This window comes from Oryctolagus cuniculus, chromosome 7, assembly GCF_051225735.1.
Source record: "Oryctolagus cuniculus isolate XC-2025 breed Fujian yellow rabbit chromosome 7, ASM5122573v1, whole genome shotgun sequence".
Classification (NCBI taxonomy): domain Eukaryota; kingdom Metazoa; phylum Chordata; class Mammalia; order Lagomorpha; family Leporidae; genus Oryctolagus; species Oryctolagus cuniculus.
Window position 1 is genome coordinate 19,915,970 of NC_142873.1, and position 15,561 is coordinate 19,931,530.

At 43.4% G+C, this 15,561-nt stretch overlaps 1 protein-coding gene across 4 annotated transcripts in view; it reads right to left on the bottom strand.

Annotated features, from left to right (window-relative positions):
* The window catches only part of DPP6 (dipeptidyl peptidase like 6), a 1,254,484-nt gene that overhangs the window by 892,549 nt on the left and 346,374 nt on the right, over positions 1–15,561 (bottom strand). The window contains exon 1 of one of the 4 annotated variants that reach the window (XM_051857102.3): positions 15,093–15,519. The exons of the other annotated variants lie outside the window; for them this stretch is intronic. Coding sequence (XP_051713062.3) covers positions 15,093–15,338 — 246 coding nt within the window. The 5' untranslated portion in view covers positions 15,339–15,519. Of the gene's footprint in view, positions 1–15,092; positions 15,520–15,561 lie in introns of those variants that run through there. 4 annotated transcript variants of the gene reach the window in all.

Here is a 15,561-nt window from a genome sequence, read left to right on the forward strand (position 1 = left end):
TTAACAAAGTTGGGAGCTGGAGGTTGGATCTCCAGCTCAGGGTGCCTGCATGGTCGGGCTGCAGACTGCTGACTTCCAATTACCTCCCCACCAGGTGGCAAAACAGCTAGAGAGCTTTCTGTGGCCTTTTATAAGGGCACTAATCCCACTCACAGGGGCTCCACCCTCTTGACTGAGTTACCTCCTAAAGGCCTCTATCTCCAAATCCCATCATATTGAGCACTGAGGGAGACAGGAATATTCAGCATACTGCATTCTGTGTTTCCCTAATGAATGCTCTCAGCATGGGCTGTGACAGGGCACAAAACCAAAGCAAAGGAGACTTGCATGGCTTTGTCTATAGGCTCCCCCTGAAGCTGCGTTATCCATCTGCCCAGCTTTCTCATAACCAAACCACTTACCCCACACATGGGGACTGCAGCTAAATTCTAAACATGTGGGATTACAGCTAGATGATCATTTGTGACTGCCGGGGACTTCGGGCATTCCATTCCTTGCCACACGTCCAGCCTCAAGCCAGCTGACCCTGGGGCCATGCTATCTCACTATCTCTGCCCTTCCTAGCAGGAGCAACTGGATCTAGTCCTGAGGATTTTATAATACTGCATTCATCTGCAGCATGCCACACTAGCACTGTGCTAGTGTTCTACATGTACCAGCTCAACCTTCACAATAAACCACAGGGAAACATTATTTTCCCTCTTTTATAAACGAAGAAGTGCAGTCATGTTTTAAACAACTAACAAGTTGTAGATACGATCACCAGTCAAGCTCAGGTGGTCTGAGTCCAGAAGCTGCAGCCCAACCACCACACCGCCCTGCCTTCCGACGTGGAATACTTCTGAGCCTTTGAATCAGCCACCAAACTGAAAGCCAGCCCTGTTTACTGTAATAATGGTGTTAGGTGCAGGCTTGATTGAACTCTGTGAGCAATGCTTTTATAAACTGTAACAAGAACATCTCATTACACAACCCTGCTGGAGATCTGTGAGTTTATTGAATAATTTGGCTATTACTCCAATAGAGCTCATTTAATACCAAAATCACTTTTTACATTTGAAATTGTATATACAAGCAATATATTTTAAAAGCACAATGGCTTTAAGGAGGGACTGAAATTCTGTTGGCTCTGTTTCCTTCTTCCTCCCCGGGTGGCTCCATCAGGAACCCCATGATTCAAAGCAGCACAGCTTGAAAATCAAGACCCACACTAAGGCTCAGGATCTGGCTGTTATGAGCCAGCTAAAGCAAGCAATCACTATTCACACAGCACTTTATGGTTCTGTTCTCACAGAGGTTTGGACCTCTCCTGGCTGCCCCAGAAAGAATTTTATTAGTGCTGAATCCCACTGATGCCTCAAGTTCACCTGCACTGCATTTATGCTTGTAGAGTTGAGCCCAGCTATCCCCTCTGAGAATTCCCTCTTTACAGCAGAGCCCCGGATACCCACTGTCTTCATCCCTCACCCTTGGCTTCCCCTTGTCCCCATTCCAACCTCCTTTCAAATTATTTTTCTGCTCTCACTCCACACATGATCATGACCCACAGTTGAGACTAAAGACAGAGGCCCTAGGAAGACCCTGAAATCTACTCACGCCGACCACCTTCAGCTACCGCTGAGAATCTTCTGGGCCCTTTGGAGACAAAGGAGGGACACTGGAGGATCAGCGCTGTGGACCTCCTGCTTGGGCTGCTTTGCCAGTGGTTGGACGTTCTGGGGGTGTGCAGGTCCTTCCAGGTGCATGGTGCACTAAGTGCCTGGCCAGTGTGCAGGCGATGGCTTTTCAGATGCATTGTCGCGCCTTCCCTGCCCTGGACTCAAACCAGATGCTGAGCTTCAGATCTTCCCAACATGATGTAATGACAGTAGGAGATGGGTCTGTATGAGTCATTAGACCTGATGTTGGCTACCTAGGCCCCTTGATCAGAAGGCAGATCATCCACGCCTCTGCCTCCCCTTGCTGTTTGCTGCATTATCTTTGTCTAATAGTGTACATCTTGGCACCATCTGGTAACTCCAGGACGACAAGCACTTCCTACTGTCTCCTGGATATAGCCTGCCTGCAGGTGTCTGATTACCCCCTCCCCCTCCATACACTGCCTCAGATACCTTACATTCAAATGGAAGGGTTTGGTTTGTCTTTTCCAGGGTTCTTCTGACAATAAGTGCACCCAAAACAAAGACTTTCATTGCAGTCCTGTCTGGCAACAGAAAATAAACACTGCCCCTCTTAGTCCTGCATAGTTTACTCACAGACACTTGACCTGCAGTATGTGACCACAGCCTTGGCACAGCAGGAGGGGGTGATTTCCCCGAGCCATTTTGCACATGGGCAGGGCTCAAAGATTTCAGTCCCCTCTCCCATCTCCATGCTAAGAGCCAGATAGTTCTGATTGCATTATCATAAAATGTATGCTGTAGATAGCTAAAGAGCCTCAGGCAGTTTCAAATAGATTACAGGATCCAGGAACATTTTTTTTTTTTCCTGGCAGAAACTGCATTTTGGTCTGGGAAATTTAGTTTTCCTCTAATGATATAAAGTTCAAAAACACTCTGGTTTGACTTCCTACCTGCCAGATAAAGAAATGATCACAGTGTCACGGAAAAAGTGACCATGATCTTTTTCTTTCTGTTATGTTGAGAAGAGGTAATGCAAATTTCTAATCAGAAGCAACCTGTCATCTTGCTATATTTATAGGAATATTTTCTTCTCAAAGATTTCTATTTTCCCTACGGGACCTTCCTTTCTACCACTCTGTCTTATAAATACAAAAAAGTCAACCAAATGGTCACATGTAGGGAATTTGGATATAACTATTACTTTTATTTTAATGCAAGAGAGAAATAGAAAATGTTATGAATGCTAAACATTACACATTTTAAGCAGATCTTAGAAAAATAAATTATAGTTTTTCTAATAGCTATTTTGTCTGCTTAACTGTACTTTTAAGTTAGTCAGAAGGAGCCTGTACAAAATCAAGCAATAATGAAAGCCTGAAAAGAAGGAATGTATTTGTAGAGTTGTAAGCAGCCACATACAAGGTTCAAAGTTCTAATTTCAGAACTCCTTCACTTTTTACAAAGTTTGGAAAACAAGGTTAAGTAAACTGTTATTCAGATAGAAGTGAACAGACATTTTCTTAGGTCAGAAACTATTTATTCACTCATTCAACAAATATTTTATTGAGCAATTCCAGTGTATTAGGCATTGCACAAAGCATCTGATCATGTCAGATAATGAAATAGACAACGATCTTTATCCTTAGTTCAGTTGATTGGGTGAGGAAGACAAACATAAGGTACATTACATAATATACTGGAAGGCAGTAATGCCATAGTAGGAAAAAAAAGTAAAATTAGCAGCGTGAGGGACATATGAGTGACAGGTGTGAATCACTACAAACTTAAACAGGGTGGAAAAGTAGATGTCATTGAGAAACTGACTCCGGAAAGAGGAGACTTAAGCCAAGAGGATGAGGAAGATAGTGAGGAGGTTCCAGGGGGAGGAGTGTTAGGCAGATGGAACAGCCAACACTAAAAAATTGAGATGAGAATGCAAAGCACCTGTGATCCAGGGGCAGCAAGGTATCCAATGGCTGGAACGCAGCAGAGAAGACATGGTCACACAGGTAAAGGGGTTGCAGATCATGCCGAATATCAGGTCGTAATGGAAACCATGTGCTTCGGTCCTGATTACAATGGGGTTTCCTTGAAGGATGCTAAACTGAGGACTGACAAGAGGATCTGATCATGGAGGGGGCACACTGAAGAGAATGTATTTTTAGTAAGGTTGGAATAAAAGGAAATGGATCTAAACCACAACATGTTGGATTGATTTGGGCAAGAAGAACGCACATCCTGAACAATGATGGAAAAACTTTCTCTGGATGGCCATGTAGAGGTAGGGAATGATGCTCAGGTATGAGATAGAGAGGATGGGGGTCACAGAGACCCAGAACTGACCATTCAAAGTCCCTTCTCTGCTTCAGAGGTGCTGAGGACAGCCCCAGTAGGAATGCCAGGCCAGCAGAGCAAGGCTGTGTTTTTCCATGTGGCTGTGGTGAACTGAAAGAGCAGTTAGAGCAGAGGCAGCGGGATTAGAAAGAGCTGGCAAGTGCAGGACATTGGGATTCTGCTGAGGTGCTCTCCTGTGCCTGCAGAGACAAAAGCCTTACTGATGGATGTGATCTCACTGGAGCCAGAGCATAACACGGAGGAAGTGCATCATGAGTTAGCATTCAGTAAGGCCAGCAGCCCAACAGGAAGTCCACAGCCCCTGCCTCTCAGAGCAGCTCTGTTTCTGTAGAACCCACACCCTTGTCTTCTACGGCATTCCTCTCTCCTTTTAACGAACAGCCAGTCAGAGAAATACACAGGGGCTGAGTTTCCTATACATTTGGAAGAACAAAATATTTGCAAAGAAGAAAGAGAAATAAAAGGCATCATTTCCACATACAAAACAGAGCTTGCATGGTACTAGAGAGGACCCTAGTTGAAGGAGATTGTCCTGCTGACATTAAGGGCTTCACTAACACCTACCATTTAGATGAAGACACAGAACTTCCAGTTTCTAACTCATAAATAACCAAGCCCTGGACCCACATTAAATAGAAGAGCACCCCGTACACCAACGATGCAGATTTTTGGACTGTTCTCCACCGTCAACCTTGCAAAGCCTCTTCCTGAGAACCTCTTCTTCGAGAGCTTGAAGGGCCTCTGGTCAAAGGCCCTCATTTCTGTGGCTGGCCCTTCAAACCCTCTGCAGGCAGCAGTGTGTGCTTCCATTCTCACCATCTAACAACCTGTATGCTCAGTCCTTCCCCTACCCACTCCCCATCCACTTCAGCTCCATGTACTTGAACACACACACTTGCCCTCCGGGGATTGGAACTTCTTGTTCTTCCTGTCACCAGCAAAACATGTACCCCCAAAGGAAGGACCTGGTATGAATCACACACTCTGCCTGGCACTGTGGCATAGCAGGTTCAGCCACCATCTGTGAGGCCAGCATCCCATATGTGTGCCAGTTCAAGTCCCAGCTGCTCCACTTCCAATGTTGTTCCTTGCTAATGCACCTGGGAAAGCAGTGGAAAATGCTTAAGTGTTTGGGCCCCTGTATCCACATAGGGGACCTGGAAGAAGCCCCTGCCTCCTGGCTTCGGACTGGCCCAGCTCTGGCACTGCAGCCATTTGGGGAGTGAACCAACAGGTGGAAGATCTTTCTATCTCTGTTTCTCCCTCTCTGTAATTCTGACTTGCAAGTAAGTAAGCAATGAAGTAAGTAAGTACATCTTTAAAGAGAAAAAAGAACCATGCACGCCCAGGTCCATTGCCTTTTCAGGGATAATTTCCACATGCACCTTTGAGAAGTCAGACACTCTGAGACAGAGGAAGAGGGGACACACCTCATCTTGCAGCTTAGAGAGCATCAGTTTTGCCCCCTGGATGATGATGCAATTGAGGCCCCGACTGAAGGACCCCTTGTGCACATTAACATTTATCCCACCATGAAAGTCAGTGCAGGCGGTGACACAATCTCAGTGATTTACAAGCCTCTTTGTATCTTGCTTGTTGAACAGCCACTATCTGGAATACTGCTGGTTTCCATGGCAGACAGCAAGTCATGCACTGGCTCTTAAGGCTTTCACTTATGAGTGCTGCTATCACCCCCACACCCTTCTTATTTGTCAGCCACATCCAGCTCCACGGGGCAGAGAAGAATAGGTCTACTGGGCACCCACAGACCTGGGAACATTAGCAGGGCTAGCCTACTCTCATGAGAAGCCACCCTCTCCACTTAGCTTGACTTCACACTTGGGAAACCTGAGCCAAGCCGGACTCTCTGCTCACTAGCTTGCACATTCGGGCTCCCTCTATTCCTCCACCTAACAGTTATTCCCATGTAGGTTTGTGCTGGGCTTACATTCTGTCTGAAGGGAAGCTATCGCTGGTGTGTCTGGGAAAACATGAGGGTGAGGACACTAGCAAACACTGATTCTGGGTTCAGCAATCCTTGCAGCCCAATTTCTCTGCCACTTGGCTGTGGAATACATTCCTTTGCAAACCATAAAGACAGGATGAGGATGATGAAGAAGGCCCAAAAGCTCACTGGGGAAAGTAACTGGAAATCCCAAACCTTAGCTCAAACGTCCTAGAAAATTCTATCAATTCCCTCCATGGATATTCCTGGGGAGTCTTGTAACAGTAGTGAAGGGGGCTCTGCCCAGAATCCTAGAGGCGATGGGAAGCCCCCAAGCAAAGAAGACACGGCGCCACGTGGCTTCATCTGCTTCAAGTGCATAAGGGTCCATGAGTAGAAACGAGAGAGGCAGTATCCACAAAGTCCTAACAGTCAGTGCCACTAACCTTGGGTTGGGCCACTTGGCAGGTTGTTAACAGCAATAACTCTAAAATTTTTCAGACAGTCGATAATTTTATCTACTGTGACTTTCATGGAGGTTTCTTGCTTTCCTTTTCAATTTTTAAAAAAGTGTTAGATAGGGCAGGGAGGCATTTGGTGCAGAGGTTAAGACACTCGCATTCCGGATCAGATTGCCGTGGTCTGAGCTCCTGAGCGCAGCTTCCTGTCAGTGCATACTGGGAGGCAGCCGTGGTAACTCAGCGGTGGGGCCCCGCCACCCACATGGGAGACGTGGGTTGAGTTCTGGGTTTCCTCTCAGCTAAGTCCCAGCTATTGTGATCGTTTGAGGAGTAAATTAGCAGATTTATTCTCTGTCTTTCAAGTAAAAAATGTTATTAGAAAGGATCTTTGGGAGACATATTAAGGGTTGGAATACAGTTTTGAAAATCGAGTATTTTGAAAAAAAAAATTGGGGAGTCTGGAGGCCAGTGAGAGTCTAGTATTTCTTTACCTTTAATTTCTGCTTCATGTCCACCACCCACCTACATGATTTCTGTTTTTTTTTTTTTTTTTTTTGACAAGCAGAGTGGACAGTGAGAGAGAGACAGAGAGAAAGGTCTTCTTTGCCGTTGGTTCACCCTCCAATGGCCACTGCGGCCGGCGCACCGCACTGATCCGAAGGCAGGAGCCAGGTGCTTCTCCTGGTCTCCCATGGGGTGCAGGGCCCAAGCACCTGGGCCATCCTCCACTGCATCCTCCACTCCCTGGCCACAGTAGAGAGCTGGCCTGGAAGAGGGGCAACCGGGACAGGATCCGGCGCCCCGACCGGAACTAGAACCCGGTGTGCCGGCACCGCAAGGCGGAGGATTAGCCTAGTGAGCCGCGGCGCCGGCCTCTTTCTTGTTTCTAGTTCTCCCAATCTTCCCTGGCTCCATTCCTGCTCTCCTTCTGGTTAACACTGCCTTGAAATATATTATGTGTATAATACATTATTGGTATTTAATTAGGTAAATATATAAGGGTAATTCCAAAATTTCATGGAAAATGGAATTAAAATATGTTTATTTGGGTGCAGAACATTTTGAAATCTGTGCATAGTTTTTTTCATAATATACATTTTCATGAAGTTTTAAAAACCCTCATATGCTCGAATTTCAAAAGCTTTTTTGCACCCAATAAACTTTTAATTTAATTTCCATGAACTTTTCAAAATACTCTCACTAATTATGGATAATGTAACAGGAGGCTCATTGCTATGTGAAAGTTGCTGTATTAATTTGAATAGCTCTGCCTTTAAAATAAATCTCCCCACAACAGTAAATAATAGGAGATAGAAATAACTAACTGGTTTTCTCAGTTCTATATCGGGAAAGACACCTAGTATATGCCCTTTTTGTTCCACTTTGTAGCATAAGCATTATGTTAATATTGACCTAAAATTATCTAAGGTAACAGCTGAGACAATAGTGAAATGTACACAGTATAGAAAATTAAAAATTGATTTTTACAATGACTCTGAAGACCTGGAAAATCCTTAGGTTTCTTTTAAATTAAAAAAATGTCTACACATGTATACATGTGTATATGCATATTTCCATTGGGCATATTGCCAGGATCATTTTAATGAATTCTAAACACCTTCAAGTTGTTTATCGACACATACCCGGATGACTAGAAATTTTTCTTCCCTTTTTAAAAATAAAAATAGCTTCAGGACCAGAGCAACATTTTATTGGTAGCTGCAAGTCTCTGCCTCCTTCCAATGGGTCTCAATCCCTGCCTAGTGCTTACCAACAGCCACCTCCCTCCACTCTGCCACACATCCCACCCTTGTCAACCAAGAAGCTTCCACTCTCGGATGCAGGGCATCCCTCAACAGCCTGCACCACCTGGGATGCTGCCATCCCGACCTCACAGGCCTCTGGGTTCTAGTCTTCCTGTAAAATGTGTGGGTGAATGTGTTTGTCTACATGTATACACATAGCTCAATCACAGGAACACATTTACTGTGCTTGAAATGGAGATGGATTTGCCGGACGACACAGAAAGAAAGATATGCAGAAATTAAAATGATGCTATCAAAGAAATCAAGTTAGGCTAAACCTTACGCTACTACCTGTGGCAAATAGTGTACCTATTCAGAACCAATGTACTTCTGACAGTTATCTTTTATAATGTTCAGATATTCTTAAAGCCAGTAATAGAATTAAGTAAATCCCTCATCCCAGTTATAGCAGAGTATACAGACAAGAACACAAAAACAAGAACAGGAGCTGAGATTCTCTCAGGTCCAGAAAACACCAGGGATTTGCCTAATATTAGTCACATGAATACATGCAGTCTTCTCATTTGTAAACTTAGGTGTTATATTTAAAAGTGTTTTCTATTTATAATAATAGTGCTAGATTGTTTTAAAGGTAAGTGTCCCAAAAGTTATTCACTAGGAAGGTTTAATTTTTTTACATGTATATAAAATCAAATCAATGTGCTTGAAATGAAAGCAAATCATAACGTGGCATGAGTAATCAATGCCCTTAACAGTAAATTTATTAACCAGATTTTGACTTTAAAAGGATTATAGTTGCTATTATTTTCACAGGCAACGCTCTATGAGGGGGATCAATATTGCAGAATGCAGAGAAACATTTCTCATGTGCTTGATTAATGCATTGTTATCATCAGAGTAATTAAAAGGAACAGGGTTATATACAATCAGCATGTACATCTTACTCAGCAACTCCTGCCAGTTGCTTGCAAAAATTAAACTCATTAATCATTCTGACTCTAACAGAGAAAAAGCTTTGGCTAAGAAATAAAAAAAAACTGTTTTATTAAGGAAAAAATGTCCAAAGCTAACATCTAGAAAAATTCCTGTCTATCTAGTGACTCTAGAATATTAATCACATGGGGAAAATGAGTTGATTGTATTGTCAAAAACACAAATTGTATTATGCTATTCTAATGCTTCAGACCTCCCTAAATCAACAAGTAACATATACAAGTAAATTACAGAGAAGTGTGCACTGGCAGCAATGAAAAATGCCTTAAAAAGCAGGGTTTCCTGCCCTCCTCAAAATCCTTTTCTGTTAACACAGAATTCAAACCCACTAGGAAGATCCAATATGTCTTTTTTTGTAATCAAATTTGACTTGAAACAAACATACTTTTGGAGGAGTAGGCTGGAGAGAGCATAGGCTTGTTCATACATTGACACATCTCTGCCATAATTCACAGTTGACAATTGATCCCCCAAATGAAAAGAATTTGGGTTTAGCCAGTGTTAATTTCCCAATTCAAAATATTTGCTATTATGATTTTCCTCCCTAGAAAACATAATCATGAAGGTGAAATGAAATACATGTGCCAGTGCTTTAAAAATCGCAAGGTGCAGAACAGACGTAAGGGATTTTTGATGCTATATTTGACTTCAAACATCATCCAACTAGCAATGCCTCTGTGTGTATCAAAATATTACTTTCTTATAACAAAGACAACTTCTTGATTATGATTTTAATCTCTGTGCTTCGATGAGAAGTATAATTTTTATATAATTTAATATATATAAAATTTAAGCAAATTTTTATCGACAGATTATACATTTTTTAATTTGAAATTTACTTTTTAAAATTTTTATTAAAAATTATTTAAGTTATACAAGTTTCATGTATTTCATAAACAGATTGAGGAACACAGTGATACTTCCCTTAGGATTATATTTTTTAAAATCATATATTTTAACAAAATATTTGCTATGTTGCTATTTGAGGTAGTTAACACTTCCTATGTATTAAATGTACTTAGAAAAATTGAACTTTTCAAACACAAAACTATTGTATTCAGTAAGGTTCTACGATTTAGCATTGTAGGACCATAAGGGGACTTCAAAGTTTGTCTGGTGAAATACTTGATGTTACAAGAAAGAAAGTAAGACATTTAGAAATGTAATTTGTGCATGATTACAATCATTGTTTGCCATTGGAAGGTCAAAAAGTTCTTTTGAGTTAGCATATAGAATGGAAAGGGGAATGCAAAGTTAGGGACAGGTTCCATGGCTATATTGTCACTACCACACTAATGATACAGGAGGCTGATAGAGGTGGTGTGCAAAAGCTTGAAGAGAGATAAAAATGGAGATATCAAAGTGCTAGAATTCTAGACCTCACCAATTCTGTAACATAGGAAGGCAAATTACCTTCAGAGGAAATGCTGCGAGGTATATGTCAGGGTAATAAAGTCATTTTATCTCTCTTCTAATGTAGGCGATTCAGAATAAAATTAGTTCCCTTTATGTAAGAGTAGGCAGTTTGTCTTATGAAGAAAACTTAAAAAGAGAAACAATAAGATACTGAAGACAAAAATACTTGTATTTTTGTAGAAGAGGTTCCGCTACCCTATTACATAGAGGGTAAAAGGAAGATGTGAATTTGCCAAAGGGCTGAAAGGCGCAGTTCAGGGAGAGACAGGACATGGATTCATGCAGCATCATGAAAATCATGCGATACCGAAAGTTTGAGGAGAAGGTGGGGATCTTAAGAGCAAAGGCTATAACTGCATCAGAGTTAAGGGGCAACAAGACAGGTCGTTATATCAAGTAACTAAGAAGGCACTGATGATATTTTGTGTGCTGTCTCTGCAGCAAAGACAGTACACAGTGTAATTTGCTTCCAGACTAGACAGGAAAAGAAGATTCTTGACAAGAAGGAAGTGTGATCACACTAGTAGACTACTTGCTTGAGAAGTTGTAAAAAGAAGAATGCATAAGGTGATAGTAGACTGAGCTGGTAGTAGAGGCGAATGAAGATACTCTGTGCTTCTGTCTGTAGGTAGGGAAGAAAGAACTGGTAGAGGAGAGATTAAGGGGTAAAATGACTGGTAATGGCAGCAGCATATATTCATTGAACAATTTCCACTACCTGGCACTTAATAACACCTGCTCTATCTCTCATACTACCGATTTGAGAAATAAGTGACATTGCAAGTCTACACTGTTAAAATTAAAGCTCTGAATGACCTTGCCATACTCCATTGTCATTGTGTAGAAGAATAATACACTAAGCAGCATCAAATTGGTGATGAAAGAAATGGGATCAAATAAACAGTTGAAAGAGTTAGGCTTCTCATATATTAGAAAAACAGTGTGAACTTAAAATTTAGAAACATTTAAAGTAGAAGACATTAATAGAGTATATTAACATATTTGTGAAGACAAGTTATTTAAGAAATCAGGAAGTTGATAAATCCCAGGGATATACTAACAGAATGTTGACATCAGACCAGTGGGCAATCAAGGTTCAATATCAGAAGATGGACTGGTTGCTGAAGACACACAGGATGATAAAACTGGCCCTGTCAGGCTGATAGTCATCCAGGGCTGTCATCTATCATTCAATTTCCTGTTCTGACCAATTTGCTGCTTTAAAATCCTAGTGTCATCACATTCGAATTGTTAGCAATATGTCAACAAAACTATAAGGAAACAGCAACATACAATATGACCTTAGCAAATTTACTACCCTGATCATACACAAGGCATCCTTACAGGCATCCCTGTAAGAAATCAGAAAGATATGTTCAAGTAAGGGCACTTCAAAGCTCAGAATTTTAAAATTAGTCACAATTAATTTCAATAGAACATTACTAAATTCCATTAAAAGTCACTTCCAGCAATATTTCCTTTAAGAGTCAACTTATTTTTAAACCTATGCAATGAATTTTAACTTAAAGCAACTATGGATTACTCAGAGGAGTTGCCCAAGTAATTGATTTTGTAGCTAAATAAATCTAAGATTTATGAGGAAACTGATAGAAAAGACACTCTAGATTTATCTCTGTTTCACATACTTTGCATCTTAGAACTGACTCACGCAAAGAAGGCTTTTTTGTAGAGCTACACAGGTGAGAGCTCCTTTTTTTTGCAAATTTTAGTTTATGCATTTAGCCCAAAGATTATTAACTACTGTTCATTCAATCCTTGCATTTGAATTGTCTCGTTAGACTTTATCTGTGTAAGTCATATTAGATTAACTTACATTTTATTTTGGGGGGAATTACCCATTTTCAGTCATGTGCAGGCATGTGCACATAGGCCAAGCACTACATTTTATTTCTCCTTCTCTAAATGGAAGGACAAGAGGTGCAAAATTCAATGGATTTCAAAGATATGCAATTTACCATCATCGCAGTGATCAAGGTGGTGAAGTCATTTCTGCATCTTGGGGCAGCTTTCCATGACAAACCAAAGAGTAGCACTAAGTCACCAGCCTTGGAACTGAGACTGCTCAGAGAAAAAAAGCAATGGGCATTGCCTTCACAGCTTTGCAAAAAGAATGCTTCAGGACCTCAGACAGCTCCCAACTAAGCGCTGAGCTCCCAAAGGGCTAACATGCAAAGTATTTTAATAAACTTTATTGTGGGTTTTAAAGGTACACACATGATGTCTTGGGGTACATATAGATAGTAAGAATGTTACTATAGTGGTGCTATCTCACATAGCTACCTACTTATGTAGCGTGAAGTCCACACACAGTGCAATTTTATTACCTACAGTCCTCATGTTATACACGAGTCCTCTAGACTTGTTCACTGCACATATTGTTATTTTATAGGAAATATATCATTTATTTTTATAGATGTGTACTGATTATAGCCAAATATATATGTTCAGATTATGGAAAATTATACATGCACACATATTGTAAGTATATTGTATACACACACAATACTATACCAACACACAAGAGCCTTCATATACACGTTTCTGAACTTTTCAGGAAAAACAGTGGTATCAGAACTTAATCTAAGTCGGAGATGCTGTTCAGAGCCTTATCAATGGAAATCATTTGCATTTGTTAAATCCCTGATTTGTCCCCCAGTAAAACTCTTGCTTATCTGAGAAGTAGTTCCAGACATACATCAAAATGAAAGGAAAGAAACAGAGACTTAAGCTAAGAGTTTTAAAAAATGGACAAAGACCATCTGAAGCAAAAGTCAGGAGCACTTGCCTTTCCTTTCTCCTAGCGACACCTAGAGTCAGCTGTGAAGAAACTGCACATTTTTCTCACTCCAAACAACAGTTAATTTAAGTCAGCTTTGAGGAAAAGGGTGCATCTTTTCTGTCTGCATTGCAGCTCAGTCGTCTTCCCCAAGACTCAGTAGTTTAACTTTCATTACCTTCCCCTGTGTAGAGACCTCTCCACACAGACTTCCAGGTCTCTGAACCAGATGACGGAATGATTTCCCACATCCCAAAGGGTTTGGCCCCTAATCTCTCTCTCTCCAATCAACAATGTCTAGAAATGGTTCAAAAGAAAATAAGAAAATCCCACACAAGATCTGGTGCAGGGTTGTGGCACTTGTGTGTGTCTGTGTAACAGAGTATGCAAACCAGACCTCTCACAAACATGAGTCAAGTCTACTAAAGAGTTCACATGCTCCATTCATAAGATGAAACAAAAACCAGTAATATCAACAAGCCCTGGCAATTAGGAATTGTCTCTGAGAAAGCACTCACGCCCTGTGCATGTACGTGCACACCTCCCCCCCACACACACCCACTTGCACTGAAAAAAAAAAAAAAAACAGATTGTGAAGCGATGTGACCAAATCCGATCATATTTAGAAGTGACCACCGCCTCCTGCTCAGTGTGGGGCTCTGCGTTGTCTTCAGAGTAAAGGGCAAGACTGACCAAAAAGGCCAAGTGCTGCACAGCTCTGCTTACAAGGTGCTTGGAGTGGTTTCAACAATGCAACACACCTGCTCTGCTGTCTCTGAGGACTGTACTAGCTAAGCCAGACCTGCCCATCTGAGGTCCTATCTGGAAATTTTCTCTTTTCCTTGAGACTAGGAGGTCTCAAAGTAAAGCGAGTTTCCTCTTTTCATGTGCAATGGACACTCTGAATCTCCGGAGGGGATAAACAGGAGGTGGTTCAACCCACCCATCCGTGGGGCCTCTGGCACCCTGCATGAGTCACTGGTTACTAGGGCGATATGCAAATCCAACCTTTGAGACCAGGCTTCCAAAGTAGGAAACCTGCTCTCTCTCTCTCTGAGAAGTTTTTGGTGAACAGGGTCTGAGGTAGAGTTGTTTAGTTCAGGGCTTGGAACTGGAGAGACTTGGCCTGACCCTTCCAGCAGAAGCTGTCCTGGCCAATGGGACAGGGGTTGAACCTCTGACGCTAGCACGTCTACATTTTCTTGGGTATGATAATCACCACGACCACCACCACCCCACCACGACCACCACTACCACTGGGGGAAGTGAGAAGTAAGAAGGGGACGCAGGACATCAGTCAGGACACGGCAGAGAGGCCGAGAGAGGAGCAATGGGCACATTCCAGTGACAGGTGGAAGGGGGCGGGGGCAGATGTGGGACTTGATCTTCCTGAATCTTGGAGGAAAGAGAACCCAGATGCCATTCTCCCCTTAGGATCCACAGCAGTATGCGGCTACAAACAGTCATGCACCCATCTGGTTGAATTCCAGATGCCAGCGGGCGCAGCACCAAAACCCGGCTGCCTCCTGCCGCCAACTCGGCCACAGACAGACACCCGCTCCGGGACCGCGGTGACCGAGATCTGGAGCTAAGGAGAGTGTCGTGGGCGCTCGGGGAGAGGTGGGGGAGGGGAGGGGGGACGACCCGGCCGCCCGAGAGCCTGGGGCCCCGCTGCAGCTCGCCGCGCGCTCGGCCGAAGCCCCCGTCGCCGCCCCCCACCCAGCGCGGTGCGCTTACGTCCTCCTCGTCACAGTCGCTCCGCGCTTGGTACTGGAACCGGGGCCGGCCGCCCGCGCCGCCGCCGCCGCCGCCGCCGCGCTCCCGGGGCGCCGCCGCCTGCGCCTGCGGGCCGGGGGGCTTCGCCGCGGCGCCGCCATCCTCCTCGGGCCCCTGGCCGCCCAGGAGGTGGCTCGCCTCCGGGGGCGCGGGGAAGGACCGCGAGGTGTTGATCTTGCCCGTGAACCGCTGGTACAGCGAAGCCATCGGTCACCGCGCGCGCTCTCGCGTGTCTGTCTTTGGGGCTTGTTAATATTTGGCTTTCTCGGTCTCGGGTTCCCCGCTCCGGCAAAGGGGAAGAAACAAAAAAAAAAGGGGGCGGTGGGGAAGAAGCGGCGGACGACGGGCGAGCCAGCGGCGGCCGCTGCTCCGCGCGCCACTCTCAAGTCGCCGCTGGGCGACTCCGCTCGCTCAGCCTCCTCCGCCCCCT